The sequence below is a fragment of the Lutjanus erythropterus genome, chromosome 10, assembly GCF_056507025.1.
Source record: "Lutjanus erythropterus isolate fLutEry1 chromosome 10, fLutEry1.hap2, whole genome shotgun sequence".
Lineage (NCBI taxonomy): Eukaryota > Metazoa > Chordata > Actinopteri > Lutjaniformes > Lutjanidae > Lutjanus > Lutjanus erythropterus.
The window spans coordinates 14,978,214-15,005,394 of NC_139326.1; the positions used below are offsets into that span (position 1 = coordinate 14,978,214).

The following is a 27,181-nucleotide window of genomic DNA, read 5'->3' on the forward strand; positions in this document are numbered from 1 at the left end:
AACAGAGGATATGGACACCGAGATGGAAAAATACACTTACAAATACAATTCGAATGCCTGTTTTTACCCCACTTCTAAGATTAATGATCATTTAAAGATGTTATGAAAGATGTTAGATATTACAATAAGCATTGCCTATAAAAACTGTTTTTCTAATTTAAAGTGCCTAAAATGAATATTTTTATGTTGGATGTATGAATCGCAGAACTACTTGTGTGTGAAAGATGTCTTGCAATAACCATCAGAGAATTACCACCTGACTCTGCAGTTCCCTTCAGCTCTGCAGTGTCTGAGCATCTTTCCTCTCTGAGTTTTGGTTTTTCATGCTCGCAGTTTTATAGTTTTGGCTCAGCCTTACTGCTCTCATCAGATTTGTCTCCAACTGCAGCAGGCAGCTGTTTTTGGTGAAAAAGTTCTAGAAACTCACTGCATGCTACCTGCTCAGAACTGAACAACAAAATTAGTGACTAGCCAGTGAACACAGTGGAGCAGCTTAAGAGAAAGATATTTCCCTCAGTGGTTGGTAGAGACCAAAACCAGAGGTAAAATACGTCACTATTGCATTTTCACTTATCAGGTAATCAGAGACACAACTCCAAATAAATGTTGCGACAGCTCTGGATTTGCAGGATGAGTAAATAGACAACTGCTTGCTAACAAGTTTGACTCATCAGCTTATAAATTGATAATATTAAGTGTTGCATTCACAGCTTGTTTCTGCTGCCCCCAAGTGGTCAAAATGTGGTAATAGCAGGTTTAAAATGAGACAATTACATGTTTTTCATTTGTCCAGTGAAATATCTGGATATAGATTGGCACAAAACTCTCCACTTTTTCAATACTTTTGCTTATGGATAAGGTTGCATTGCAGGATCCATATGACCGTACTATTTGGTGTGCCAGAAAAAAATAGCGTGTCCCAATACAAAGTATGTTAAATGCAGTATGCAAAGAATACCAGGATGTCCTACTGAATTCCCCCCCATTTTACAGTATGCAAGCCAGCGTGCTTTTCTGGCTATTCCGACCCACAATCCTCTGTGATTGGTGTATGAACAAGAGGGTCAAAGTTAAAAGTGCAATGTCATGAAGTAACATGCCCCAGTTGTCTGCATACTGCTTGCAATGGTAAGTACAAAAAGTAAAAAGAAAAAGTATGCTATTTTAAATGAAGGGAATGTACTGAAACTTCCCATCAGGCTCAGCTGTACTTGTTCAGTTTCAATCACATGTTAGCATGCTAATACTCTAAACTAAGACGGTGAACATGATAAACATTACAGCTGACTGAGAGACTTGTCTTAAGAAGAGCATGTTAGCATGCTGACATTAGCACTAATGTCAAAGCACAGCTGTGTACAAGTACACAGTTAGCACACAAAAGATGCTGAAGTCAAGCGGAAACTAGATATAACCAGCTTCAAGTTCCATTACTAGTTTAACTGCAGCAGACTTATTAAAGTAAATGTTAAAGCAGTGAATGAACCTTGTCATCAAAATAATAAAACTCAGAAAACATTTTAATAAAATGCAACACAGTACAAATCAATAGTCATCTTAATGCTCCACATGCAAATACAGTTGAACTATTCCAGCTTGTTCACACATGGAGAGGATCACATACAACAGCCAAAAAAAATAACTTCTCTTCAAATTACAGTTTTAAAGGTGTAATACATAGGACGTTCAAACATTAGAACAAATCATCAGCATCACAAGCAGCCTCCGTTTCTTGATGACAGTGCAAAAGGCGTATTCTTTGAAAATGGCACGATCCGGGTTTAAGGTAACTGTAACTTCTTCAGCCATGAGATTAATGATATTCAACCAAACCTGAAGCAATTCCTCAACAGTGTACAGAGTTTGCATTGTTACATGTCACCAGTGAGACAGTTTGAAAGGCTTGAAGACAGTTTCTGGGGGTGAACATGAGGATCTTCAAGAAAAAAAAAAAAAGTTAATGAGAAATGTAAATAAGACTGAATGTTGTAGAAAAGATTTGTGTTGACAGCCGGAAACAAAGATCAAAGTATGCTCCTTTATGACCACTAACTGCCTTCACACACGCCACATGGTGACAAATAATGCTGGCAAACAATTGTGTATATGAACACTTTACTTGCATTTTGTTTATGTGGAAAAACAGATAAAGTCTGATGAGACGTTCTTGGACGCAGGGGACAGTGTGGCAGTAGTCTTGATGATGACGAATAAGAGGCCACATGTCAAACTCAACTTAGATGGGCCAAATATGGAATCAGTGGATGAACGAACGGGAGGGATGGATGCATAATAGAACAGATGGGGGGTTGGGCGGGGTAATGTTTCACGCAGCCGACCGTCGACGGATGACAAATGCTCCCCTCTGCAGCTGTCCGAGGTAGATCCGCATTTTTGTACTGTCGCTCGTCTTCCTCACCCAAATCTGGGGAACAGAGACAGAGAATATCTCTCAATACAGTCATTTAGAAATAATGTGTTCTTAAATAGCTGTAAGACGTCAGCATAATCTACAAGTTTGTGATAGCCGGACTGCATTTTCACATTTTAATCAGAATGCTTACTGAAAAGAAGAAATTTCCTTTTCCAGTGATCATTGTATTTTAAGGATAGTCTTGTATTATTTAGGGCAGGAAATTAGCACTCGTTTAAGGTCAAACATTAGTAAAATAAATCTGTAGCTGGTACCACTCAAGATTACTGTCTAGCCCTCCACTGCATAAGCATCATTTCAGAAGGTTAAGACAAATGTAATTATTTGTCGTCAACGAATCCCATCCAAAGACCAAAACGTTATTTTTAGCTGTAGATTAATGGTCAAACTAACATATGGTGCTTGACGAGTATTTGATGCATCACCACCGTGTGTGTGGTACCGAGTCAAAATAAAGCAGTTTGAGTGCGTCATGGTAACGGAGGAAAATGTCACCCAGTGCAACAGTGTGGCTCACTGATGTGTTTTTAATGGTTTTTGGACAACAGTGGAGCTCTGTGGCACAGATGAATATCAGGCTTTGGCTGCACAGACAACAACACTTGTTTGGAGGATGAATTCATTGGTCATTTCATAAGATTTATTGACAATAAAGGCAAACACAAAACATGAGCAACCTCATACTTACAGTAAACCCAGTTCTAAATGTGACAGAAGCTGGACGAGAACTAAAGCTCACCTCATTGGTCCCCACTGAGCTGATGACACAGCTGATCTTCGTGTTGTCCTTTGACTCCAGGTAGATGGCCTGGCTCTTGTGGTACCTGTCAGCATTAAAACACAACAAACAGCATTAATTTGGTGTTCAAGGTGTGGAATGAGGGAGAGGCATTAGTGCAGACAGGAGAGGTGTTCATCATACATAATTTCACCCAGCTGAATTAGCCACATTCCTCCTGAGATGGCACTAAATAGATAATTGGGCTGGAAAGTCAAAACAAAGTCTGTTATTTTATTTTAATGGCTCCAAACTGTCAGAGGACAGAACCAACCCAAGGGAAGAGACTGACAGCCAAAGCATTTGATCATTAAGGGTCCACTGAAGAATAATGACGCATGTGTCTCCCTGCAGCTCTTTGAGAAGGCTTTACAGTGGTGGCGTCTTCTTTAGCAATGAATAAATGAGACTTTGCCTTGAAAGAAGAGTGCACGTACCTCACAGCTCGCTCCTCTTAACTTCCTCTGTCTATATCAGCCACTAATAAGACAGAATTTACTTATTTTCTACCCCTCTTCAAATGACCTTATGTTCTGACACATGTCTGATGCAGAGCTCTACTCTCAAACAGAAGGGCATCAGAGCAGTTTCTGGTCATGGACTTTCATTTTCTTTATCTCTGCATCACAGCAGAATGCAGCACTCATTCTCATGCAGTCACCTTCTCTGAATATGTATTTTTATGGTGGTTTCAAGCACTAGCACTTATACAGTGGCTCCTAAGAAATATTTCTTTCTGTAGATAAAAGAGGCTGCCATCAAAGTGGTTATAAAATGTCTTTTGAAGACCAACCAAATGACAAAGCTATCCAACCCATGGCAATGTGGCCATCTAGTGGTGATGCAAGTTGTAGTTGAGCAATGTCAGAATGACAGTTCAAAATTACCATCTTTTGTCATAATAAAGTTTCCCCTCCTCGATGCGAGCCTCATAACGCTGGGACGGGTTCTCCATGGGAGCGGAGGGGACGTGCTCTGGAGATGAGGGAGACACTGAAGAGGGAGAGACATCTGATTAGTATCACCACGCAAAACTTCTGTACAAATGGTTTCACGTTTTAATGAATAAGTATGGGACATCCTGAGAAATGCTTATTCGCTTCTTCCATCTGTCAAAATTAAGTTACAACCAGCAGCCAGATAGCTTAGCTTAGCATAAAGACTGGAAAAGGCCGAGAAAATCCACCTACCAGCTCAGAAATTAACATGTTATTGTCTGTTTAATCTGTACAAACAAGAGGGAGACATCCAGGTCTGTGAGACATCCTGGTCTGGGAGACATCCTGCTACCTGGCAGCCTCATGGTGATGACAAGACTTGAGGAAGTTACTGCTCCTGGCAGGCCTTCTTCTATGAGGGTGCGAAAGCATGCATTGCACCCTCAGCTTTAATATTTGCACCCTCAGTTGAAATTTTAATAATAAATACCAAGTTCAAGGTGGTAGGTCTCACGGCACTGGACTGTGAGTCTTCATGCACACCTTCCATTTTGGTTCATGTATATGCAGCAGTGCATCGTGCAAAGGTCTGAGTGGAGGTGAATATAGATCAGCTGTTGTGGGGATTATTAAATATTCATCTAGTCACATCATCGGTCTCATGACTCTGAAATAGCTTTGCCAATCACAGTTTAACATGATAACAACAGCTCAGCAAACAGAAGGCTTTCCCACAGAATATGTCTGGATGGATCAGAGCATCATGACATGAAAACACTTCACCACAAATCTGCACCCAATGACAGATGGAATATGATTTTCTCTTAGCAAGTTAAAATAATGATGGAAATAAAATATAAGGTGATTGATTTGGTGATGATTTTTGATTATTTTAGGACTAATTCTTATTCTTAAATTTTAGTAATTAATGTTACACAATAGCATTTGCATTGCAATGTGTTTCAAGAATAAAATCTGAGCTACTTTTGCTAGAAGGAAAGTCGGAAAATCAGTTATGATGAGCCCTGGTGTAACCAGATGTTTCCTTCATAAAAAAAAAAACAAAAAAAAACAAAAAAAAAACAGAATAACAACTTACACTTCAACAGTCTAATGTGTGTATGGGTCTGTGTGGTTGTACTCTACCAACCTGGTGGTGTTTCCAGACGATTTAATAAAGGTGAAAACAGTGAGTGGTGGTGCGTAACCGCAATGTGCTCTGGCCTGGTATTTCTCAGAGGCTGCAGGTTGTCAATGGCCCATACTGCAGTGCAACCTTACTAATTTCAAATGCACCCCAAGCCATTTTGTTCTGTAACAAGGCCAGACTCCCAGCCATGAAATGGTACAAATTCTGTAACCTTTGGACCAGGCAAGGCTAACTGTTTCCAGTCTTTGTGCTAAAGTAAGCAGCTGCTGGCTGCAGCCTCATATTTAGCGTACAAATATGACTCATCAAAAAAGTGGACAAACATTTTTTTCTTTCTTTGTGCATAATGAGTGGATATTAACTGCAAAAGGTGAGCACTGACATACCTGGCCGTTTTGGTGACTTAAGCTGAAAAGAGAAGGAGGGAAATTTTTAAAAAATAAATAATTAGACAAAATAAAGCAGGGACATGCATGATCTTAGGAAACTCAAGAACACTTACCTTATTAAGTGTTCTTAAATCTTCCATTATCTGTTCATCTGTTAACAAATAGTTTAGCTGAGGTGTGAAGAGTTAAGGAAGGCACTCAAATAAATAATCTCAAACTTAGCTGAGGAACTTCCACAGATGTTAGCTGACCCTGACCTCCTTTGAACAGAAAACAAAATCTCTCCTCTGGGAACCAAAAATATCTTGAGAAAGTACAAAAACTACCTGTACAAATAAACCTGAAAACTTTACCCCCATACAGAATTTACCCCCCCACATCAAAAGTGACAGCTAATTGTAGCCAATCAGAATGCAAGTTTATGTGAAGGATATCTGGTGCAGGTTTTCTCCGTTTGTCTGGTATTGGGACTGGATCATTGGGCCGTCTCCTCAGCTTCCGAGTCATGATAGGTTTAACCTCCATTGAGTCTACAAATAAAAGACATAATGACAAACTGAGATCCAACAATAACAACCAAAGAGTGTAAAAATTTATCAAAAAGCGTAACTTCTACAATTCATTTTTTAAAAACAAACATCCCACACAGACAAGTTGAAAGAACAAACAACAAGATTTAAAAACCTTAAACTGCAGCATCTGAAAGTCATTCTTTAATTAGACAACTTCAGAAAAACTCTCACTGCCACCCACATACTTCTTACTTTATTCCTGCCTCTACTGCTGAGCAAGTCCCTGATTAATAATCTGATTCCAACTCCCTTACCGCCTGTCAGCTCCATTGTTAATTTTTCGTTCTCAATCATCTTCTTCTTCTCCTCCAGTTCTGCAATTAGGTTTTCCTTAAGTTCAACTTTTTTGTCGTCAAACTCCTTCACAGCTGCCTTCTTCTCCTTGATGTAGTTCCTCTCCACCTGCTCTGTCTGCAGAAGGTTGAGAGACAGAAATGATGGGAAATGGAAGGACACTTTCTTTGCAATATCAAAAAAGCAAAAGGTCAGTTCCACATAAACTACATCAGTCGGTCACCAAGATGATCCAAACTCACCTCAAGCTGGAGAAATAGATCTGTAAAGGGAAAGAAAAACATAAGTGGTCATATATAACTGGAGTTCAATGCAATTTCCGATTCCAGTGCAGATTTAACAAGACAGCTTCATCCTCAAAACGTTGAATATCAAATTTGATGAACATTCATACCACTTAAAAACTAGAGGTACACCAATCAATTTTGAGGTCTGATACCTGAATTTGGATAATAAGCTTACATGAGGCTGAAACTGAACTTCAATATAATAGTGAAACATTCTGTGTCAGTTGATGTTGATGATGCATAATGGAGTTTTCATAATCTGGAAAGCTTGTGTAGTTTATGTAATGTCTCGTGTGTATTGGCGTCCTCCAACCATTGTGGGGAGCTGTAGGACTGTGGCTTGTGAAACTCACATGTGCAGCAAACAGTGCTGAGTGACTGCCCGTTTCTTGTGATGTATTGTGAGAGTTTGTAAAATTGTTTTTTTTTTTCATTCCAAAATGCAAATGTTACATTTTGTTAGTGTTTTAATGTGTTTGTTCAGAGTATGATGGTCTATGAAGCTTATATTGGTAGTCACTTTTGTGCTGGTTTATCGCACCATGAATGAGGTGACTTGTGGATTTCTTCACTCCAGCTGAATTTAAAGCTTGTATTTGGAATGTGTTTCCCTTGTAATATATCATATTACAGAACAGATGTTGACAGTGATATCCATTTCATAGATTACACTCTTTAGTACTATATTTAGTACTTCTAAATAAAAACTTGTGGGGTTGTGGAATTTCAAACGGGACACAAATCTGTGACACAAGTCCGACATCTTATGGGTGACTTATATCAATTCTGGGCCTCAATAGTGATACTGGATCTGACACGTCTAACCTCTATTAAAAAAAAAAAGAAAAATACTGTAAAATGAACATATACAGTATTTACTGTATATGACAATTTGTCTAGACTGAATTTTGTACCTGCTAGTTACCACATGTTGAAATCAAGGATTACACCAGGGCTTTAGATGCAATATTTCCATGCCAATGAGTCTCTTCTTATATGCATAAACTCTTGCACCTGGGCAGGTTTCTTTTTCCTAGTTCTCACCCCCCAGCAGTTGTTTTGCAGCACTGTTTATTGCCAATGTTCCTCCCTTGCCAAACAAATCAAACTAAAGCAGGAAGCACTCCAAATTTTAAAATAATCTGCTCCAAACATAGTTGGTTTGGACGCTTCAGAAGCAAAGCACAGTGTGCACTGTCTCTAAATACTCCTCAACTTGCCAGCATTTCGGAGTCTCTCTTTGTACTGCTGGTCCAGTTTCTTCATCCTCTTCTGATACTCCTGCAGCGTACCTGCAAAGAGAAAATGGCATTCACCAAAAATGAAGCTCTATGGAATGGGATGAGAGCAAGTCTATTTTTAATTTATTAAAAATTCAATGCACGCTGTGTAATTAAAGCACATCATAAATATTTCTCACAGGTACATTTTGGCATCCTAGACCTGCTACTCTCATCACCCACCCACAGTCTAGACTAGATAACACTGACACTGAACCTACATGTGGATTTACAAAGAGCCCACAACCTGTCACTCCACAATTTCCACTCTCAAGATCAGTCTGAGCAATATAGATCTCATGGGGGAGCTAATGCTGCTACAGCCAAGCCAGCTGTTCAGAAAGTGTTTGTATCACTAAACAGCAGACTGTCTTGATGATTCAAAATGAGCTGTTTATGGCAAAGGCTGCTTGTCAGCAGTTATAATCTGTTTCTCAGCTGGTTTCTCTTTTTAGCCAGACACAGTGGCTGCACTTTAAAACTTGCTCTGAAGCAGCTTTCATAGCCTGATGATGTAATTCCTAACCACCACCATGAGTAACCAGTCAGGATCTGGCTGTGTTCTGTAACGCCACGCTCACACAAATCACACCCCACAAGATAAAGAGCCAGTCACTCACATTTGGGAAATAAGAAAAAAGGGTGATTACCTTCCTGTAATTGCTGTAACTGTCTTTTCAGAGAGGCCAGTTTGTCTTGGTACATTCTGCAATGAAATGAAATGAAGCAAATATCAGATTTCTTTTCATTATGTGCAGCATTAGGGCAAACACTTTCACCCTCAACTGGTTTTTATCAAGGTCAAAACGGCTGAGAGCCACTGTTGGCAAAACACATACTGCTCTTTGATTTCCACATAGTCATCCTCATCGTGCTTGGCAAGGTCTGTTTCACTGGCATCTTCTGTGTCTGGAGAGAGGCATGACAGGATAAGAATAAACTCAGCTGTTTCTCAACTAAAATTAAAACTGATTCTGTGTTTTTATAAAATACTATACATGTGATCATTTCAGCATGCTGTACCATAAAATAGTATGAGAAATGTAATGTTTTTTAAAGCTTTTCAAAGACAAATTTGATGTGATAGTCCACCAACAGACAGACAGCAGAGATCTGTCTGTGCAGGTCAAAGGAATGACTTGGGAATGTCCTTTAAAACATTCATACAGACATTCTCAACATCTGAAAAAAAAAAAAGTTCAGCAAGACAAAGCTAAGGCTTGTTAATGTTGTTGATTTCAACACCCTCATCATGCTTGGCAAGGTCTGTTTCACTGGCATCTTCTGTGTCTGGAAAACGACTTCACGGGCGAAGAATAGACTCAGATTCCAAAACTATTTCTCAACTAAAATTCAAATCTGGTTCTCTGTTTTAAAAATACTCTACAATGTGATCATTTCAGCATGCAGTGCCACAAGGTAATTATGTTGTTTGTTTGTTTTTTTGCTTTTCCAACACAAACTTAATTAGGACTGCAACTAACAATTACTTTCATTGTCTACTAGTTTCTTGATTGATCGTTCATTTTTTTTGTTTATAAAATGTCAGAAATTGTGAAAACTGTCAATCAGTGCTTCCAAAAGACCAAGGTGACTCCTCAAATGTCTTGTTTTGCTCACAACCCAAAGATACTGAATTTACTGTCACAGAGGACAAAAGAAACCAGAAAATATTCACATTTTAAGAAGCTGCAATCAAATCATTTTGACTTTTTTCTCTTCAAAAATTAGTTATCCCAACTGTTTAGTTTAATAGCTGACATTAATCGATTAATTGTTGCAGCTCTAAACTTGATGCAATTGGGTCTACAGATGGACAGGCAGACAGCAGAGACCTGTCTGTGCAGATCAAAAGACGTGCGTGGCACTGGTAAGGTAATGGTGAACACCCTGCTTGGGAATGCCCTCCGGCTGGTTAGACTGGGACACCAGGGAGAATCCTAGCTTGCCAGATCACACACCATATATTCTCGTATTTACATCCGAAAAAGTTCAGCTAGACAAAGCAAAGGCTTGTAAATTTAGTTCAATAACATTAATATAAAGAAATGTAGCTGTTACTTTGAGTGACAAGCATTTGCCGCATGGTGGGATTTATCAGAAACGTCCCCGGCTAACTTGGTCGCGCTGTCAGTGCAACTCTGAAGACAAGGCTAACATGTTTAGGCTAATAGTGAGATGAGGCAAACTTGGAGGCCAAGTTTACAAGCACCAGCTGACCCTCCAAAACCCGACACAAGAGAAGGGTAAGGCCCGGTTGTGTTAAGCTGACACAGCAGCTTTCATTTTCGGTTAGCATTAATATGCTAGCTCAAGTTAGCTAGTCTACTGTTTAAAGAGTAACCCGATTCTAGCTCACATAGTTAAAGCATAACAGACCCGTCAACATATCAGCAGGATGAAAAAAAAGTCCAGCTCTTCGCTTGGAGTCAATGGCAGGAAACTGGCTAACCTTGTGGTGCTGTCATCGCCTTTGCTTTCCTCTTGTCTTTCTTTCTCTTTCAGTGCAACCCGTCCTGTCTCACTGTATAGTGTGAAAAGGGCAGTGCAGTGGACACAGCACGCAGGGTTTCTCCTGCCTGCCGACCTGTCAGTGCTCGAAGCTAACGTTACGTAGCTAGTTGGCTAATTGACGCTATGTGTTACCCCATTTGGAATAAATTTCATTAAAATTGTGTTTTAATCCGTGAAACATGTCTAAAGTTTTATTGACATAAATTATAGTTAGTTTGCGAAGATTTATTCCACAGTAATGATGTAGAGCCAGTCTGGCTAATAATGTGGTTAAAGCTGATTGATGCCTCACGCGTTACGTTAGCATTGAACCGCTAGCTAGTTAGCGGTTAGCATGTAAACAAGGGCGATATTATATGTGATAACAGTTAAATGAGGAATTATTTTTTTCTAGCAATTAGCCAATTCGACAGTTTACATCATCTGCTCATGAAATATTCCTTGACTGGGAAGAAACTTAGCTGCAGGTAGTCGGGTAATGTTGGCTAACTTCCTATGTAGCTAGCAAGCTAATTATGTGTGGCTGAAGCTCGCAATGGACTGGCTTTCCAGTTTTGGGGACAAGCAGTAAAAATTTCACACGGTAAGAGCTATAAACGTGTTCCCACTTGAGCTTAATTTTTTACACCACTTTCAAAAACACTGCAATCAAAAGTAACTGAATATATGCAATAGTCACACGTTTCCGTATCTTTTCCAACAAGTAGACCGAGCCGGAGATTTTGGGCAATTCGTTTAACGTTACCTTCTTCTGAGTCTCTTCCCCTGAAACTCCGATCATCGTCGTCATCCACGCTGTCAAGCTCTTCTTCATCGTTGTAATAATCCACCATAGGCGATAGCAAAGTTGAAGCCATTTGTTCGCTTGAAAAATGTAAACAAACACAAAATAAACAATCGATTTGTGTTTCGCAGCCTGCTTGGAACAGCGCCTACAACTGTCAGGACCTCGGTGTGTCAAGCTGTTTGACCTTATGCCTGTCAATAATCCGCGTAACATTAACGTGAAATGTGGTAAATAATCGTAAATCTGATTCTTTGAAACAGCTGCAATCATTACTTTGAAATAAAGTGTACCAGTCAATAATCCTCGTATTTTCTAAACGCGCCTTCAAATCTATAGTAAAACATTGAAACAGGCATATTTTTGGACAGTAGTGGCTGTGGAGTTTCCTTTGTTTTGGCTCTCAGTTGGCTCGCTTTCCGTTAAGCTTCTCTACACCAGTGTTTTTCATTGAAGACACCACTGCAAGACATGTATTTCTGTCTTCTTTCTGTGTTCTGGTGCTTAAACATGTTTATCAAGTACTTAGCCCCATCACTTGTTAGACATTTTTTATTAATAGGCATTAAAAGAGCAGTGAAATCATCTTTCTTTCCACTGTTCCCCACATTTATTTCATTCAACTGATCAGTCATGTTTATATCAATTAAGTTATAAGCCCAATATTGTGATATAAAGAATGTTTCAAAGCCCTCATCACACTGTCAGGAACACAATACTATATATATTATTTTGTCTTTGTGATGTTGTTTGTGTGTATAGTATTTTTTTTTAAATATGTTTTTGGTTTGTTTGTTTTATTCAGATTCTTATCACTAACTATTTTCTACCTCTGCCTTTGACCCTAGAGCTTCTGTAACAAGTGATCAACAAGTGAATGTCTTCAGTGTGGTATCAATAAAGTTTATCCTCTCTTAATTGATTCATGATATTTATTCATTCAGTTATTCATGCAAAACACCCAAAGTTGTGTGCAAAAACATCAGAATCAGCCCTAAAAGCCAACTATTTTACAGGTGATTTTCTCTCACTTTACCAGAAACAACACAGAGGACATATACCTGTATGACTTTTATTCTAAATATTAATGCACAAATGATTATTTCAAGTTTCACCATGCCATTTGACTTTTTCTTTTCAATAAATGGTGTGGCATGACAGTGTTGAGGTACGTAAATGCAAAATCACATGAGAATAGTATCCCTCCATGTTGGTAGCCTTGAGTAGATATATTCAAAACAATATTGTTGAGTTTGAATCTTATATCTTGAATTTTGGGGTCGACTATGCTTAGAGTGATTCAAAATAGAAATCAGAAGCTAAAAAAAAAACAAAAAAACCCCCCAGAAATTTGTAAAGCCTGAAATATTTTACTTTAATGTCTTTATTGGTTGTTATATGGTGCAGCTATGTATATAGTTGTTGTCCTGTCCTGTACTTTTGCTGAATATTATTGTATACCTGGATTATGTTTGAAGATAATTGGGTTAAATGTGATACAATAAAGAAAAGGGTGTGAGACGTGGTCTTAATAAATTCCTATTGTTGAACATACAGTATGTGAGAACAGGGGCAATTTTAACACATTCCGTTACTCCAAATCAGAAACAAGATAGAGTGATGACACTTACACTTGCACATCCTCTGCAGAGGTTTTCAACAACAACAAAAAAAAAAAACTTTAGGTATGAAAGTTACTTTTTAGATGTACAGTATTTTTCCCCTGCTGCAAAGTTTATACTACTGCAAATGTAAATTTTCACCACTTTATCTCTGGGTCACTGGTAACAAAATTACATGAAGCATGCTAAAACAGGTGTTGCTGGCTAGAATACATTTTTTAAATATTATGGCTGCAAGATTGTGGGCAATTGTAACACAGTGGTACAATTGCCCCCAAACCACACAGCCTATTCTAAGCACCTTGTGTTGACTAACTTTACTGCTAGAAAATGAGCATATTTCACAAAATTTAAACATAAAATGACTTTTAACTGAACAGTCACACTAGAATAGTTGCAGTCTTCTGCAAAGAAAAAAAAAAGATTTGTTTTGAATGCATGTGATCCCTCCCATCTAAAAGAATTTGGACCACAAAGATAGGTACTACAGGTAGGTAGGTACTTTTTTCCCAGTTAAAATATATGAATTACATTACTAATTAGTGTGCATATATTTGTTTCTTATATCAAAAGATGGTCAGTGTATTTCAAGTAGTCTGTGAGCTATGAAGGAACATGTAAGAAATATTACAGTTGCCCCTGGTCTTTCCTATATTGCTTTACGAGTGTTACAGATGAACTTCAGAAATGCAACAGCAGGAGGCAGCATTGTACTGAGTACATTCCGGAGACGAAGTGGATTACAAACACTGAACTTGCAACGGAATCGGGATGACTCAGTGCATGCATCTTTAATGATTTGCAAAGGAAATAAGGTGTTACATTGTTGGTCGTTTAGATTTACATTAGGACTTGTTATTTAAAAGCAGCTTTACAGAGGAGATATTTAATGTTGCAAATTTTTGCTTTTTTTTTTTTTTTGCGGGTAAACGAATTAAGCGTAAGATACTTGCAAAACAAATAAGTAATGACGTCGATTCTGTGCAAAACGCACCTGGCGAGCGCGGCAATCTCGCGCGGATCCGTCAACGCATGAGACAACTTTATTTCCGCTTGTCTGTCAAACTAACTGTCAAACACACAGGCGACGAGGGGTTGTGCTCCTGCTGCTCCGTCATTCAGGAAGTCCACACCAACTGACAGCACTTCGCAAAGTCACACCGACATCTTCAGAGTCGGACTAAATGCCTCTGAAGTGAGCACGCTTTCCGAAAACGACGAGTTTTTTACACAAGGTGAGCGGATTTTTTTTTTTTTTACCCCCACACTGTCGGTGTTGCTGTCACTGTTTGCCGCTTTCGACGTTGTTCGTGTTGTTGTTAGAGGCGGTGAGTACAGAGAGCCAGCATCAGCTCTGCCAGCGCGGCCAGCCGGGGTTAAGTGCGTAGGTTTGCTCTGTAAACCTCTTGTTTGTTGATTGATGTGTTTCTGCACCTGCTTCAAATCTGCGCTGAAAATTTGGAGACTTTACGTTGTGTGGACTGACGGGGAAGACGCTCGGCCGTTTGGTTCGTCCCTCAGGGGGTGAGTACGGAGAGCAAAACGGAAGACAGGTTGCAATGAAGTGTGCAGTTGGAGGGTTTATAAAGCCGACACGGCGGATGAACGCTGTGCAAACTTGTGCTAGGTGTTATTTTAGCGTTGTCACGCAATGTGGGCCAGTCTGCGTTGAGTGTGTCACATCCAAAACGACTGTGGTACCTTCCATTGCATCCTACATTGTTGTGAGTGAGGTTTTACTATCAACGCGCAGTCACAATGGCTGTACGATTGAGACGGTGTAACGTCCACTACACATGACCCGAGCCTCGTTTTACTACATTTACTACGGCTCCCTGCGCTCGAGCTTTACGTGCACCCTTGACACTTTTGGTTTCACGTTTTCTATCCTAACAGTGGATTGCATTCATTTAATGCAAAGACAATTACCGCGCGTCATTCATATTTTTGTTTTTAATCTAAGTTGTTTCCAGCTGCGAGAGCTCCTTGCCTGCATGCAGGGCAGTGTTTGGGTAAATAAGCAGCGATAAAAGTAAATGTAGGCTAACATGACGCGCTCGAAATGGCAGATGCAGATAGCAAGCTGAGCACCAAAACCCAAGCTGACCCAACATGATGTCATCTCTTGTGTGTAGAGCGCATGAGTGAGAGGCAGCAGACCTGTGTTTCGCTGCTTAACTGTGTCATTTGGAAAGATTTATTTTAAGAAAGCATTTTAATCCCTTATTATGACATTGCACCTGCATGTCATTTAAATTATTCATAATAGGGGAGACCAGGGACTGTTGCAACAGCATTTCTTTCGGTTTCCCAGAGGCTGTTTGGACCAGACCAACCAAATCTTTGCATATTACACTTGGGCCTACATGTGTTTGTTAATAACCCATACCATTTACCAGATGATTACAAATGACATATCATTCACATTGCGTATTACATGGAATAAGTCAAGACATTGCGACTGACCCCAACCCTGGAGACACTTGAAACACAAACGGGGGATGGTTGTAGCATATTCAAAATACAGTAAATTTCAGTTAGCTTTTGCTTTTTTTCCCTCAATATGCTAGTATTCTGAAAATATGGATAATTTTACAATAATGTTCTAGTAATTCATACAATAATATAATGTTTATTTATTTAGTAATATTTATTAAAGGGATAGTGTACCTTAAGATAAAAAAATACATATTTTTTTCCCTGGCCTGTAGCGCTATTTATGAATAGCACTCAGCTTGTGGCCCAAAGCACAAAAAAATAGAAAAAATAGAAAATAGTTCTTACATGAAACTGCTCATAACAAGGTCTGTGGATTAGCTTGAGTAACTGGATCATTTTTTTTTTTTTTTTTTTTTTTTTTTGGAAGAGACTAGGGTTAAATAAAAAAAAAAAATCAGATTTTTTTTTTTTTTTTTTTTTATTTTGAGCACCACAGGCTAGGTGCCATTTAGTCCTATTATATTCAAGAGAAAGCAGACATCTCTACGGCTGCTGTCAAAACTCTGCAACTCACACTAAAACTATCCAGTTTGATAAATAGCATTACAGGCCAGGATCAATCTATCTACATGTCAGTGTGAGACAGGAAGAGTGGAACCATTTGCAATGCAGCAAACTGTGATTAAACATGTATGTATTATACAGAACTACAACAATGACTTAGTATTGAAAAACACTGGTGTGTGGTGTGTTTTGATGAGGCTGCTTAGGGGATGGTTGGAGCAACTTGTTGCTGCAACTTGTTGCAACTGTCCCCACACCGTCCCTTGCAGCCACCAGAACACCAGGTGATAGTTAATACAAGCTGAACATGTCACTAGAAGTTCACACAAAACAAACTAAATAAGTTTTGATTAATTCACAAAAGGTCAGGACAACTTGACAGAAATACCGCTAAAAAAACAAACAAAAAACTTTGATATCTCCAAAACAAGTTTTGTTTGTTTGCTTGTTTTTTTGTTTAATTGAATGCAGCAGCAGATGTTGTGTCTATTATTCTCCTAGTGGAGAGGATCTCACTGAGCATGTGCAGTATATCAGTGTCATCAGTCTAACATGTTTCTGATTGGAGAAATAAGATTGTAACACGGCCCTATTTCTCCCCTGTGTTCAGAGTGTATTTCTTTCTACTCACAGGTGCAAAGACGGTATGTATAAAAGAGAACAAAAACCCACATTTTACGTTTTATGTTTGTTTTGCAGAATAGTTTACTCGCCTTGAGATAATGCTGAATAAGTAGCGTCAAACTGATGTCAGATAAAGAGATTATGATATTATGAGGCTTTGTGCTCTTCTTTACAGTCTTTTTGTCGTTTTGTCTCCTGTCAACAGCTTCAGTGCCCTACTTTAGCTTTGCCGTCGACATGATTTGTTCAAAGGGCACAGGACTGTTGTGCAAGTCCTCGCCCATATCTAGTAGGCTCATATGCAACCTATTGACCATGCAACCGAGAGAGGGAACAGAAAGTGACACACTTCCTTATTAGTGATGTTATATGGGGCAGTTCAGTGTTTTATCAGGATTTTACTTTGACCTTGTCATTTTCAGGTAATGCTCACTCATAATGCTCAGCTTAAGTGCTGTAGGTTTGGTTCTTGTACAGTTGGACCCAAGCGAGGTCAGCCACATCTGGTCAGGTAAAAGCTTTATAGAGTCCATGTGAAATGTGAAATGTCGGCACATAATCAGCTGGATGAAACTATGTTCTCCTGTGCTTTTATTTTGGTCTTTGTTAAACACTAGATCTTACAGGTCACTGTATGTAATGTGACACCAAGCTTTCTTTACACAGGCAGAGGCAGTCATAAGCATATTCCCAACAGTCATATCTTTTTATAGAGCTGTGTGAGAGGTTATTGAGACGTTAGCCAGGGGTCTTGTCGTGAATTTGCACAAATCCCTTTGAGTACTAGTGTTGTGTGTGTGTGTGTGTGTGTGTGTGTGTGTGTGTGTGTGTGTGTGTGTGTATGTGTATGTGTGTATGTGTGTGTGTGTGCATTCTGATGGATGCGCTGGGAAAAGGACACATCAGCTGCTCTTGACAATTGGATGATGTGGCTGTCAGAGACAGTGTGTAGTGAGAGTGTGAGCCAGACATGCTCATACTGAGGCCGTGTTCACACTAAAGGCAGGCGCACATTTGCACATGGGACTGGTTTAAATCTGCATCAAAACTGAGTCAGATTGTCAGAATACACACTTTGTAGTGTTGGGCTGACAGTGAGCTGAGAAAAATTTGTATACACATATACATATTTTTAAATTTACAATCCTTTGCTGATTATGTCACTCACACCCAGTGTTTCCCAAACTTTTTTCCTGGGGATCCAATTGTTAGAAATGACAAACCATCGTGTCAAAGTCAGATTTGCCTCACCCTCCCCTTCCAAGTGTGTAGAAGAAATCACATTGTCAGTGAAACTTGAAAAAAAAGGCAACAGACCTTATCTAAATACAGTGTTTGGTTTATCGGTTCTGGGCTACTGTAGAAACAGTGGTTTAATATGGCGTCCTCGTGGAAAAAGACCCACGCCCTCCGTAAATGGCTCATTTTAATATAAAACGAAAATGGAATGATTCAGTAGTGGTGTCAGTAGCCATATTAGAGGACCAGTTAGAAAATGTTGATAGTGCAGATCTCAGTGAAGTATCATTCACGCAGTGCTGCACGGTGACACAAAGTGACAAAGTTAGATACTAAAAATGGCTTTCTAAAACAAAGTGGTCCATTACTGGCCTAATAAAAAGTAAATAAAAGCTGGTCAAGTAGATGTGACAGTAATTGAGGTACTAGAGAATATTATAGCCTACATTAGGTGAAGTTACACTGTTGGGTGCAACAGAAGATGATCCTGGACATCCTTAGCCAGCTCTGTAAGTGAGAGGATTATCTTAACAACTACAAGACTGTATAAGTTGCTGTGCCAAAATATACCAGTAAAAGTAGGCTATAAAATCTGAAAGACCTCTCAAGTAAATTAGCAAGCCATGATGATAATAATATAGTGAATTGATTATTAATTTTGCACTACATCTGTTTTAGTTATATATTTTATTTTAGTTTTTTCAGTATAACATCAGTCATTAAGATTATGATTCCTAAAAAAAATAACACAAATGTTTATGCATTCAGTCAATAATAGTTCTTAGACTGAAAATCAGATTCATCAAAAATCAGAATCAGCATGTCAGACCCTTAAAAAATTGGAATTGGCCAAGAAAATTGTGATTGGTGCATTTATTCCATTACTCTGAGATGCTGTTGAAGGTTCAGAAAAATGTAGCCAGTGGACCGATTATTTTGTCAGTCGAGATGATGGCAAAATCAAGAATAGGTTTTCACATCCAACATATGAAGTTGGTCCTAGTGACAATTTTCTCTTTGTTGTCAGACAACTGAACAAGTATGAAACACCAGTGCAACCAACAATTCTTACTTTGGTGTACTAAGTAGACAGACACAGATCAATGAAACTTGTTGTGTGTAATCGATCTATTTTGCCTTTAAAAATGTGCAAATTCCAGAGACAGCCAAAGGTGAAAGTTTGCCTCTTATCATTACTGCTACACAGCACCTGACTTTGCCAGTGCAAGCATTATTTTGGTTGAAGCTTGTCCAACCTACAGCAGTCTTTTCAGATTTAACCACTCTCACGCCATTAATGGGTGGGAAAAATTCAGTGTTAGTATGGATGGATGGCCAAATTTATCCAGCTTAGTGTGGGCATGGTCTGACAGCACCACCACATCGACAGGGTGACCTTTAAACCCCTGGCAGCGGGCTTAATATATGCTGTGCTCTGTACAGTAAAGGGTTTGTTTATCTGAGTTTGAGTAAAGTGCAAAATATAAAGCAGAGCGGTAGGCAGGTGCCTCATTTCTCCAGCTCTTCACCTTTAAAACCTGTAGGATTTTGAACAGTTATCAGTTGATTTGCTCATGGAGACAGTCCACAAAAAACATTGAAATTGTATAGCAAGACAGCAAAGCTGCATGGTCTAGAACAGTGGGAAGGACTTCCACACATTTAGTGACCAGACTCAAACCCATGTGGTGGCAAGTATTTAATATGCTGCAGAGTGTTTGAGAGAGACACTGAGTCTCAGTGTGCTCCTAAGTCTATTGTTCTGCTGCAGAGCCGAACCTCTGATCCGGGTGAGAGAATTCGTCCTTATGGGAGCTATAAATTATTACATTAACTTCATAAAGAGGAAATACAGTCAATAAAACGGAAACTTCAATTTCCACTCATCAATCACAGGCATTTCTTGTTTCTGCAGGTCCACGTCATTGTTATGTACGAAACGGCAGTTGATCTGTACAACAAAAATCCCTGCCTCTCTGTAAAGGAGTTATAGTAGTTGCAATTGTTAGTGTGACCTCTGTGGGCCTGTTTTAGCTTCTGCTTCACAGCTCCTGCAATGTGCTGCAGTGCCTAATGCAATCTCTTTCAGTGTCAGTTGAATCCTGACTTGTCTAATTTAAGAAGAACCAGAAGGCATACAGGCTTTTGGCCTTGCAGAACCTGGGCCTATTTTAATTAGCGCTGAAAACAGAGCTTTGGACAGCCTCCTCCATCCTAATATGACCCAGTAAAGTGATGTCTTACCATAATCTCAGACTTTTCCTTCCTCCCCCTCCTCTTCTTTAGGGTCATGTGGATGTCAAAGTTAACAAGTTTACCTGCTCTGCTGTCAAAGAACCATGACAGGCTCACTGGTAGACCCATATGTCTTGTGGCTTGCCACCAGCCCTGTATAATGAGTTTACTGGCTGTGCGCTAGGTCAGCTCTACATATCTGTGAGACAGCCATTAGGATATTTTCTTACAGTTGAAATCCTTCATGCCAGTGGAGAGAATCTTGACAGGTTTTGTTTTGCATCTAGGGCAACCTGTTGTACGCGCCAGCGAAAACGTACATTTCTCCTCCCTGCTGACTAATCCATCTCAGCATCTCTCACAACTCTCTGCTGAAAACGATGAACTTTTCTCCACTACCATGTGATGGAAGGCTGACTTTTGAAAAATATATTAGAGAATTGTCAGTTTAGCCGGTGCTACAGCAGTTTGGTGGTTTATGCCATGGTAGCAGAGCGCATCAAATATTAAAGCGCTGCTGTCAGGCTTAATGTTCTGCAGTGATCTGGTTTAGCATGCCTAATATAGGAATGCTGTCTCAGATGACAAGGAGAATTATGCCCTCCCTACCCCCACCTTTCCTCTACTAGCAGATGTGTTAACATGTACTGCTTTTAATGGTGATTTCAAAAGACAGCAAAAGTCTGCACTGCTGCAAGATCATGGTCTTGTGAAGCCAGCAAGAGAGAGAACCAGTACAGATATTTGGTAACAGGATTAATCTACAGTAGTACTTGCACTTTATTTAATTACATCATCATGGTGGCTGCATATGCATGTCCATGTCCACAGCGGGTGCATCCCTAAGCCCTTTTCTGGTGGGCATCAAGGCAGTTATTGTACCAATTGTGAACCAAACACAACATCAGAAATTGTTTTGTAGGCTACTATTTTGAAGCCTCAAGTTTGGATTTATGGGGGTTGACATCTTGGATTTTTGCAACAAGAGCATGGAGCTGGAAGATTGATGTACTGCAACTTGGATATGCAGTGTAATAACTAATAATAATATACAATAATACTGATCTATATTTAGCCTAAATGTGTGTGTTTGTAAAAAGACAAACAAGGAGTGTACTTTCTAATCCCTCTGGTGGTCCATGAAGGGCCCAAAAGGCCAAATCAAAATCAGCGTCTTTCATCGGCACTTACTTCCGAACTTGATGGAAACTGTATTTGCACCCCTGACCATGATAGGAGTCACAGGGAAAAATGTGAAATGGATCTAGTCATGGCCCAGCAGCTGGTGCAGACCTGAGTCATGGCCTTGGTCTACTGAAAGCTGTCTCAGAGGAGAGGAAATCACGGCCCAACAGATGTCTCATCAACAAATGCCTCCCGAGTGAGTGTGCCACTTTGGCTGTTCATTCGCCACTTCGCACTGCTGAAAATTGTCTTTGTTTGACCAACCAGTTTAGATCGCTGTAGGATCCCATTGAAGTTCACAATCAAAATATTCTGAACATTAAAAGACAATTATTGTGGTTTGTGTCTGGAGGCACATGCCAGCCTTCATTCACCTGGCAGGCCTTATCATCTTCTTTCATGGTGTTCGTAGGTTCTCCGCTAGCGTGACATCTGGCTTGACTTGTTTACCATTCACAGTACCGGTATGTTATATACCAAAATGCAGAACAGATTGGTTGTTAAATACGTCATTCTTTCTTGTGCATTACATGGACTTTTCTTCCCCTCATTGTTTTCTTCCTCAAGCATACTAAACCCTCTGTCATAAGAGAGGCATTTTGGCAAGTCAGCCTCACTGGGTGTGGGAGGTTAGCATGAGCGACTTGATTACAGCCCTTCATTAGAAGCGCGCCTCCAATCCTCTGGCGAGGTTGCAGCTGTGACCATGAGTTTGCCCCTCCACCCCCACCCCCCTTCCCTCTTTTCAACCCCCATTATGTCCGGCTACATCTGTCTCCAGCTCTCCTGTGAAATCTGCAAGCCTCTCACTGCTCTTCCATGACTAGGCCAAGTTGAAGGGCTGGGGAATTATGGCTGCAGCCATCACCATCACCCAAAGAGACATCACCACTGCTGATGGCTGACTTGTCTTATCTCTGCCCACCACCACCCCTCCTGGGCCTAGGGCTTAATTTAGCTCGGCAGAATGAAGGAAAGGGCTTAGGCAAAGATATTTTTAGAACTACATGGTTCACTGTAATAGGGGTCTTTAAAAAATTGAAAGTGTCATGTCAGAGGCCTACATTTTGCATCCCTTCTGCTGACTCTCTCCTGCATGCAACCAGCTGGGAAAACTCCAGTATGCGCTGCTAGCTTAGCAGAGTGGGACATGTCAGCAAGGTTTAGGATGCATGATTGTGATGGACACATTTGCTGATGTGAGTCGGGGTGAGGTAATACACTGCACACTGGTCTATTTTGGGAGCTTCCTTTGCCTGCCCAAAGCGCTTTTGTGTCTCACAGTTCTACATCATAATTTCTGCTCAGCTCCTTTTAGAACGTTTCTCAACCTGTCTTTCATTTCTTTTTAAGTGTTATTGCAGAGCATATTTCACCACTGTGTTGGTTGAGAACTTCCATGGCAGTGCAGCACTGGGCACTGAGGCCAATGTTGGTATTATTTAATGACTGTTGATAAGCTTTGATTCTGCAGCATTACCAATTGATGCAGGGCTTTTAAGGGGTGATGTCGCCAGGATGAAGATCGCCATGAACCTTTTTGGCCTGACCGCCATAGAACCTGACATAAATGCTTGATAACTCCTCATCTGTTGGGCTACCAGAGTGTGTGCCAAACCCACCCCACCCCCCCACCCCCCAGTCCCAAGAGAAACTAGGCCTCTGCCCAAGCTCTGTGCAGCCCTAATGCTGTGACTGGACAGCCTCCATTGGGTCAAGTGGAGATTTGCCTCTGATGAATCTGGGGGAGATTGCGTTGTGCTCTCGCCAGCCAGCAGTGAATCAGGCTAAATGTGACTTTAATTTTTTTTTTTTTTTTTTTTTTAGTTAAGTCTGTGGCACGGCATGGCTGAATATGTTCATCTCAGGATTCCCCACCCTGAACTTACAGTTCAAGAAAACAAAAAGGCTGAGGTTTCGGCAGTTTCTGTTGAACAACTGGACAAGACAGCTGTTTGCATTTCAGCCTTCTCCCGTAGTTGTAACCATTGGCCGATCTCTTCAACTGAGCTTTAGCCAGAGTTGGATGTAACAAATTACAACTACTCACATTACTGTAATTAAATCTTAAGTGTTTCTTTTTTAGTTTTAAAACATAGTCTCTCCAAAGCTTATGACAAGCTGCCAAAAAGGAACCAGGGGGATGCTGCAGCAAGCACAGATTTGGAGATGAGATCATCATGAGTTTGAGTAAATTAGAGTCTTGATAATACATTAAACATCAATTTGACAAACTAATCCCCTTGAGTAGTTTTTGAGAAGAATATTTTTTACGTATTTTTAACACCAGTAGTTTTAATTGCAGAAATGTTTCAGTAATGTAACAGTGCTAGTACTTGAGTACAGATTTTCAGTACTCTTTCCACTGCTGGCTTTAGCTAACCCTTGATTCATCAGACTGGATATAAATGGTGTGTCATATTATATGAAGGGACAGAGGAGTAAGAAAAAGAAGGCAATGAGAGCCAAAGCAAGTAATTCTGCCACCCTTTTCTTGCTCAATAGTCCATGCTAGGATAGCTTTGTATGCATTTATGCACTCAGAGCGCCTGAGGTTAAACTGAACAATTGTCCAATTAAACTGTGACTTGGAGGAAACTCTGTCAGTCAACAGCCCTCCCCGCTACTTCCCTCACTCATTCTTGCTTTCGTTTCTCGTCTCACTCGCACACACACTCACACACACACACAGGCTCTCGTCATACGCAAACACAAATGAACCAGATGTTCAGCATTGCAAAGCCAGGAGGCCATGAACCCAAGGGATAATTGCAAGGATGATATAGTCCCAGTGGGCAAATGAGGAAATGGTTAAATTATCAGGCCATAAGGGGGTATCAAAGAAACAGACACGGTCTCACGCCCTTCCTGGCTTTTCATAGACAGCAACCTCATGACCCGCGTCCAGCTATTGTTTCCTGGTGTGAGACGCGGGCCATGTCAGATAGGAAGGCCTATTGTACAGTCTTAACCAATTCACAGTGAAGGGGCAGGAAGCAGGCCAATATTACTGTCGGATTAGATGTCAAGGTTCATGTTACTGTTCTCACCAATAATCACAGGATGGATGTTATTGCTGATAGACTTTGTGAGCACTTTAACACACAGGATAATTAAGCAGTCAGTTATTGATTAGCTTTTAAACTGTTCATTCCATCTAAGTCTGGAGGGACAATGAGAATTAAAGGCATAGTTTGGGTTTTTTGGAGTGGGATTGTCTGAGGTTCTTATCCATAGTCAGCATATTACCTGCAGTAGATGGCTGTCAGCATGCCACCACTTTGGAGAAGCAGAGAGGAGCCCCGATGTACAACCCAGATTCCAAAAGAGTTGTGGTGTTGTGTAAAATGTAAATAAAAACAGAATACAGTGATTTGCAAATCCCGTTTGACCTGCATTCAGTTGGATACAGTAAATAGACAAAATATTTAATGTTCAAACTAATAACCTTTATTGTTTTCTGTAAAAAAAAAAAAAAAAAAAAAAAAAAAAAGCACTCATTTTGAATTTGATGCTGGCAACACGTTCAATAAAGTTGGGACGGGGACATGTTTACCACTGTGATACGTCGCATTTTCTTTTAACAATTCTCAGCAAGCTTTTGGGAACTAAGGACACTACTCTGAAGTTGAAAGTGAAATTATTTCTTATTCTCACTAGTCCTCATTGTTTTTCGTCATAAGGTGCCACACATTTTCAATGGGAGACGGGTCTGGACTGTAGGCGGGCCTTGCCTTGCTGCAATAAGAAGGAATGGCATCATATGTTGCTCCAAATCCTGTATGTACATTTCAGCATTCATGATGCCTTCACAGATGTGCAAATTAAACCTGCTACTTCTCCAAACTGGGGTGTGTATCCACCATCATCTATTTTAGGTAATCCACTGACGATGGATAAGTATCTCATGCAACCCCAGTTCAAATAATCCAAACTGTCCCTCTAAGAGATTTCAGTCACACAGTGGTATCAGAAAGTCCCTTGCATTCAAGGAAAACCAAAGGTGGGTCTATACTGTTATATGACTGTTATAAGTCAAGATAATAAACATGATTGAGGGCCATATAGATGGCAAGTCAGACTACCACATCTCGTGCTCCCTGACATCCATCTCCTCTTAGAGCTTTTGTCTGTCCTTCTATGCCTCTCATTTTTTCTCTCACACACTCTCAAGACTACGGGGTTTTGGTGGACTGAAGAGGTCACGATGTTGTGATTTGTGTGTACTGGTGAGATCACACTGCACAGCTAAAGGGGAGGATGTATTAACAGTGAAAATTTACTGGAAGGAAATAGTGATAGCTCTTCAATCACCTTTCCCAAAGAGACAGGGTGTGAGGGGCTGCAGAAGTTAATAGATCCCACCAGGAACAGCATGCCTGAACCAACAGCAAATGTCAGAAATGGAGGGAAAACAACAGAATAAATAAAGAACAGGCAGCATGGATATCTGTTGCACTGACACTGTCCTTTTAAATATGAAACCTGGCCTGTCCCTGTAAGATCTATTTTTCAGTGTGTGTCATGGAGTGAGAAGTGAACCCTTCAGCCAGTAAAGGTGAGCTGAATTCCCTTGACAGCAATGCTAGGCAAGAAAGGTACATACAGAGAGCTTGGCCATCAGGGTTGAGCGATGTCCACAGTGAAACATTGCGATGGACCGCCACATGTCCCTAACTTAGTTGTGTTTAATAAGCAAATAATTTAAAAAATATATTGGATGTAGTGCAATGACCAGCAGCAACAACTTTTTTTTTCTCTTCCACATGTCAAAAACAGAACTTGGGCAACAACTGTTCAGTAACACTGAGGGACACACTACCTCAAATACAGAAGGCTTTTAAATCATGATGTTATGATGGTAGAGAACTCAGTGATTGATGTTTGATTCATAATTGAACACTAAGTCAACGAGTTTTGTATGCTGCTGTTCTGTCAGTAGAGCATCACACCCAGTATCATCGCAGCGTTCATGCTGGCATGGCACTGCTGATCTTTGATAATTTGAACACTAAGTAAGAAGAGGAAACAACCTCTAGTGAACAAGAGTTTGATTATCTTTTTAGCTCAAGATAAACAAAGCCCATTTTCTTGAGATAATGAAATAATTAAAACTTGTCATCTGTAGATAATGGCATTAAATAGAAATAATTGCAAGCACAGTAATGGCATTAAATAAAAATAATTGCAAGAACAACAGCGTTAAATGAAAATGACTGCAAGTGCAGCCATTCTCAGCTGCTGTATATGGGCATATAGGGAAGATATTAACACAACAAGACGATGGCTTTGGACGATCTGCAGGTTATTTAAAGTAATGGCCCAGGGATGGGGAAATCTTTGTTTGACATAGCCTGGCCTAACCCAGCCAAGGTAGTCTCACAAGTTAGTCTCTAAACACTTTGCTCAGTAGAGACTGAGAACACATCTCCAGCCTTCATTGCAGCCCTTCATACTGGGGCAGTGACATGCATAAATCATGTGCTTAATACTGATGACAATAGGGGGAGAGAATTGTAAGATGTGTCCTTGAAAATATTACCGACTGTACATGCCACTGTTCAAGCAACTAGCTTGGATTTGAAAATCCCCAGATAACGCTAGGCAAGGAGATCCCTGATTGTCTGTTATATATGAGACTACAGCCAAGGTGTTGCTGGTAGTCAGGTCTGTTTTTATTGAATTGTTTCATAAACATTTGTTTAACAAACCGCATGAACACCTAAGTGCCTGGAGTTTAAATGACCCCAAACGTTTGCTACAGTTGGCATATTGATGCACATTTATTAATTTATGTTAGTGGCCTGACCACCTACAACTGTGTGTGTGTGTGTGTGTGTGTGTGTGTGTGTG

At 40.1% G+C, this 27,181-nt stretch overlaps 2 protein-coding genes across 3 annotated transcripts in view; one reads left to right on the top strand and one right to left on the bottom strand.

The window, feature by feature from the left end:
- Nucleotides 1–1,499: 1,499 nt before the first annotated feature.
- Nucleotides 1,500–11,593, bottom strand: suds3 (SDS3 homolog, SIN3A corepressor complex component). Its single transcript, XM_084728360.1, has 12 exons — nt 11,382–11,593; nt 8,962–9,031; nt 8,773–8,828; nt 8,063–8,134; nt 6,798–6,817; nt 6,516–6,672; nt 6,124–6,219; nt 5,803–5,864; nt 5,687–5,708; nt 4,100–4,205; nt 3,174–3,258; nt 1,500–2,425 (listed from the first exon to the last, which is right to left on the bottom strand). The coding sequence occupies exons 1-12, from the start codon at nt 11,491–11,493 to the stop codon at nt 2,327–2,329; spliced, it is 957 nt and encodes a 318-aa protein (XP_084584486.1). The 5' UTR covers nt 11,494–11,593; the 3' UTR covers nt 1,500–2,326.
- Nucleotides 11,594–13,812: 2,219 nt separating this feature from the next.
- The window catches only part of taok3a (TAO kinase 3a), an 83,883-nt gene continuing 70,514 nt past the window's right edge, over nt 13,813–27,181 (top strand). The window contains exon 1 of one of the 2 annotated variants that reach the window (XM_084728361.1): nt 13,813–14,277. The gene's annotated coding sequence lies outside the window, so the exon portion shown is untranslated. Of the gene's footprint in view, nt 14,278–14,381; nt 14,567–27,181 lie in introns of those variants that run through there. The other variant, XM_084728362.1, reaches the window with a different exon arrangement.